At 44.6% G+C, this 4,741-nt stretch overlaps 1 protein-coding gene across 3 annotated transcripts; it reads right to left on the bottom strand.

Annotated features, from left to right (window-relative positions):
• Window positions 1–221: 221 nt before the first annotated feature.
• On the bottom strand, window positions 222–2,972 carry LOC100827161 (putative protein ABIL2). 3 transcript variants are annotated; one of them, XM_024458325.1, is made up of 9 exons: window positions 2,555–2,972; window positions 2,177–2,259; window positions 1,916–2,066; window positions 1,724–1,823; window positions 1,494–1,589; window positions 1,361–1,406; window positions 1,174–1,283; window positions 741–847; window positions 222–652 (listed from the first exon to the last, which is right to left on the bottom strand). In XM_024458325.1, the coding sequence occupies exons 1-9, from the start codon at window positions 2,672–2,674 to the stop codon at window positions 470–472; spliced, it is 996 nt and encodes a 331-aa protein (XP_024314093.1). In that variant the 5' UTR covers window positions 2,675–2,972; the 3' UTR covers window positions 222–469. The 3 variants fall into 3 exon arrangements, with proteins under 3 accessions (XP_024314093.1, XP_024314094.1, XP_010231912.1); XM_024458326.1 differs by having other exon boundaries at window positions 1,494–1,586; window positions 2,555–2,969; XM_010233610.3 differs by having other exon boundaries at window positions 741–844; window positions 2,555–2,966.
• Window positions 2,973–4,741: the final 1,769 nt, after the last annotated feature.

Below are 4,741 nucleotides of genomic sequence, written 5' to 3'. Positions count from 1 at the left end.
TTTACCACTAAGGCTCTGCAATCTTAAGTTAACTATTGTTATGTTACTTTGGTAGACGATATTGTTTTGTGCTTTACTCAAGTAATTTTGATGGTGAAATAACCCGAGAAGTATCTGAATGCTGAGGAAATGATAATGTGGCCACAGATCAAACCAGCGTTGATTATATGTTCCTGCTGAAGCGCTATGATTCTCTGACCATGTTTGTGGGAAGAGACATCTGTGTATGCTGATTGCTGATAGTATCAGGTGATTGAACATGCCTTAAATAAAAACAGGTAATGGGAATTGCGACATCTCCCAGGAACTCCACATCTCGAGCTCATTATCAATATCAACAGTCTGTAATTCTATTGCTATACAATGACATTCATTACATCAAGGGCCGATCACACTGTATTTGGAAAGGCTGAAGCAGAAGTATTCAGAGATTCTGTAATGCCATCCGGTCTTGGGACTCAGTTATCAGTCAATAGTCGTCGAAGTAGCAGGGCAGTGGCTCTTCTTTTCTGGACTTGCGCCTGCTGAGCAGCGACTTGAGGAACTTCTTGCTCTTCTTCGGAGTCTGTTCTCCTTCCTTGGAATCATCATTGTATCTGTCAGCGTTTGACCGCAGCGGTGCCAATCTCTTGGGACCTGATGTGGTGTGCGTCTTCAGCAACAGCAGATGAACAATGTGTCAGTGTTACAAGCCATGTCATTTCCTAGATATCTTATGTTCACAAGCCGGTTTGATTTACCTGAACCCTGACGCTTGACGTCTTGAGCAAGGAGGGCTTCTTTGAGAGTGATCCAGACCTCGTGAGTGGAGTCGTTGAGGAAATTGGTGAATCCGACCTTTTATCTGCTATGAAAACATCAGTATATTTGATGGAGATAGATATATGAACACACTAAGCGCCACTTTGCAATCATTTTATAAACAGAACTATTGTGGGTCATTTTTAAAGATAATTATGTGTTGATCCTATGTGATTTCGCAAATGTAACCATATTGCAGTGGATGGAGCTATCTCTCGTAATTAAAGTAAAAGGGTCCACCGCATTCGGCATTCTTCATCCGATGCCTTAAGTTCAATTTTTAAAAAGATTTTTTGCCAGGTAAACCCAGTTAGCAAATACGGTTCGGTAACCAAAACTCTGACCACGATCAGCTACCGAACACCACTGTACCTCTTTTGATGGGTATTGCAGCCTCAGAAGGTGGCACGAAGTGCGGATGCTGTGCCGGAGAGGATGAACGTGCACGCTGAGAAGGTGCATGGGCAAACGATCGTAGCTTTCTGCAAATAAGAACTTTCAGTTTGACAAGGGACACAAACAACCCAAGCCGAGTTGTGCTTTGCAAATGTAAACTTACCGGAATGAAGGTTGCTTCTCTTTGGTTTTTGGTTGGGCTCCTGCTGCTGCCAAGCATAAGCATTTCAATTCAGAAGCAAGTTCAAGATATCCAGTACATGTGCCCCATTTTTCCATGGATTGAAGATTCTTACCACCACCGAAGGCCTGATGCATCTGTGCAGCCCTATTCTTGACCTTATTCATCTCGCTGAAGTTGGGTACAGCATTGGGGATTGAATCGTCTCCTGCTGAAACCATTAAAGTAAGAGATCAAGATGTCTCTCTCACCCAAGTCAACTCTTTTGTTGCATCCTGAATGTGCCGACAAGCTGGAAAACAGAGCCGTAGGGCTGTGCAAGATATCTTACTACGCTTGACTCACCTGGTAAGATGTACCTCTTGTGATACTTTGGAGCGGTGATCACCAAGGATTGCTGCGAAAGGCCTTCTCGGTTCATGCACGCTTGGCTCATTTGAGTTCTCTGAAAATAAACTAACCACTTTGTTAACTCAACGACATAGACTTATCTGACTAGTACTGAACCGAGGCGTTGATGAGTCATTTAATCAAAACCTGCTGGATGCAGGAGACCCGCAGATTGGCCTCAGCTACCTCATCCAACCTTTGATCCACAAGGCTGGAGACCTTGAAGGATATGGACCCCAGGTGATCGACAGTGTTGACGAGGGCCTTGACAGCGTACTCCTTAATGTTACTCATCACCCTGTTTATATTTGCGGTGCGTAGACATAAAGTGAGCAAAGAAGTCAGATCAGCTACATGATCTTGTGAAGCAAAAATGAAGAAGCAGTTGGTGTATAAATAACAACATACGCTTGTTTTCCATCTTCCTGTGTGTAGGCTAGTTCGAAATATTCTGCTGCAGAATACAGTTGCGATCGCAAAGTCTTGAGGTCCTGCATTGAGAAATTATAGTGAATTCATCCTCAGTTGCATCAGGCAGAGTCAAAACATTAAAAGTAAGTAACCGTTAAGATGTATCTGAAGTGTACACTTTTATAGCTGCAAATGAAACATACTAAGCAATATTTGTTCCAAATAGGCAAATACTGGGCTTCCTGCCATGTTTACCATTTGGGCATTGGGTTCGGTTGCGAAGAAAGCTGGAGCAAAAGATGCAAAATTGCAGGGAAGAGAGGAGGGTAAGAGAAAGGCAAGAACAGGGAGAATTAATTTGAAGGAGGAACTGACCTTTATGGTTTCGGAGAAGATGAGGGCCTCCTCCATACGCACATCCTCAAGATTGCTGCTCATCCCCGTGGCAACATCGCCGGCGTTTCTCCTCTGGAAAGACCCGACTGCCTCCACCATTATGGCGTTGGGCTCCCTCAAAGTCCTCTTTGATTAGCAAGGTGAACGGGAGTACAGAATATTGTGGCCGGCAATGGTGATGCCAAAGAGGAGAAGTACTTAAGTTGATGCATTCAACGAGCAGAGAGGAAGAAGAAGACCACTGGGGTTAAGAAGGAAGAAGAGGAAGGCATGTCATTAGCACGACAAATATTTAACTAGTCCTAGAAGAGTTGTTGATGTTTAATAACTAGCACTAGTACTAGAAGAGTTGTTCTAGCGATGGGCCGGCAGCGGCAGAAACAGCTATGTATAATAATGCAATGCAGGGCTGGGCAGGGCAATGCAAGGAGACCTGTAATCACAGCTGCTCTAAATGGATGTTGACCGGTGACTGCATCCACGTTGGCACAAGATGGTCCTGTGTACTTAGCTAGTTACACTATCAGCAACTCTACATGTGCCCCAGTAACCCCACTGCTATATTTGGTGGTAATTAATTCCCTTGTATATCATCAGCTCATGAGGTCCTGATCCACTCCTCTACAGCAAAAGGAGCAGAGCAGTCAAGCAAAATTGGCCTGCCTGTCCTCAAGAGTGACAGCAGACAGACAGGTGCTACAGGGGGTTATAAGTGTAGTTGGTAGGGCTAGGCACTGGTCTAATCGTACCAGTGCAGAGGTGATTAAGCAGTCAGTCAAGGTGAGATGGGCTTTGGCTCACCCTGTGCACATATGCAGGTAACCAAAAGGCCAAAAGGGAGAAGCAGGGTGAGATTTGGTTGGGATGCTGGACCGGGCACTTGTTTGCTTTCTTCTCTTTCTATCCTGTGTCATCATTTCTGCACCATGCATATGGGACCCTCCTCATGAGTCACCACACTGCTGGTCTCATTATAATTAATGATAAACTCTAAAAATGCAATCCTCAACAACTGTCATAATACTTTTATGTCAGTTAACTAGGACTGCTAAAGCCAGGTTACTGATACATTAAGCTTCACCGTGTACCCGCAGGATCCAACCAAAGTGCTCTCCCGTGCCATCTACGCTCGACTGCAAGCAAGGACCTCGATCATTACGCATCGATTAACTAGTATTTCTCTCTGTTCAGGACATCATTGGCTTTAGCTTGATTAAGCAAAGTCAAAAGTGCCCTGTCCTCTATGTCTCACCCATGGACGCAACCAGTTTAGTATAGTACTACTATTTTATGACAGTTTTGTGCCATGTCTGGCTATGATCCTCTGCGTTGCTTTTTTTGCCGTCCCTTTCTCTTTTTACCCTTGCCTCGGGCAACGGCTCTGGAATCTGGACCGTGTGTGCCGGGAGGGGATGGATGATGGATCCGCTGATTCAACAGAACTCGGCGCTTATCGCGCCGGATCACCAGCCGTGGGTGTGGATAAAAACGGACGGATGATAGTGAGGTCTCGCTGGTCAGTGGGGCTAGCTTGTTCCTTTTGGCTGAGTCGCTCCTAGTCCTAGCTAACGCGCCCGTGTTGTCTACAACTTGTCACATTATACATCACGATGTGTTCACGACACATTATTTGTACGTAGTCGCTCCCATGTCCTGATATATCTACCACCGGCAGAGCCCAGCAGCATGTTTGAGAAGCAAAGAGGAAATGCTTGTTGACAAGATCAAGAAAAATGACGGTCTAGAGATCCGTCTTTCTGTCTTGTTAAAGGAAAAAAAAAGAGAGTGAAGCATTTGTTCAAGCAAAAAAAAAAGACTTGAGTGAAATATAATTGAACTTTCTCATTAAGAATTGAAAAAGGAGCTAAAACTCTCATAATCAACTATGAACAATTTTTTATTGAAACCGGGCTTTGCCTTTTTCATCCATTATGTTAGAGATTTAGACATACAAGGCCTAGGCCCAACAAAGCCCGAAAGTACACTAACGGACGATTTGCTTAAAGTGCTTCGACCCGGTGATGATTCCCGCTCTATTCTGTTTTGATGGTTGCTGCCAAAGAGGATACCAGCCTTAGCCTGGCTTTGTTAGTGAAGACGAGAGTGCTTCTCTCTTCTATATTTCCCCGCAGACCAGGGTCATGGCGGATTTAAGGCTCATAGAAG

This window comes from Brachypodium distachyon, chromosome 2 (genome assembly GCF_000005505.3).
Source record: "Brachypodium distachyon strain Bd21 chromosome 2, Brachypodium_distachyon_v3.0, whole genome shotgun sequence".
NCBI lineage: Eukaryota > Viridiplantae > Streptophyta > Magnoliopsida > Poales > Poaceae > Brachypodium > Brachypodium distachyon.
This window is presented reverse-complemented; position numbering and strand designations above follow the sequence as displayed.

Bases quoted from the DNA above. Each gene is read 5' to 3' on its own strand.
- LOC100827161 (XM_024458325.1), bottom strand. From the start codon at position 2,674: ATGGTGGAGGCAGTCGGGTCTTTCCAGAGGAGAAACGCCGGCGATGTT. The intron at 2,067-2,176 runs GTATGTTGTTAT...AAATATAAACAG, and splicing joins CAGGAAGATGGAAAACAAGC to GGTGATGAGTAACATTAAGG. The intron at 1,407-1,493 runs GTAAGAATCTTC...TATGCTTGGCAG, and splicing joins GCATCAGGCCTTCGGTGGTG to CAGCAGGAGCCCAACCAAAA.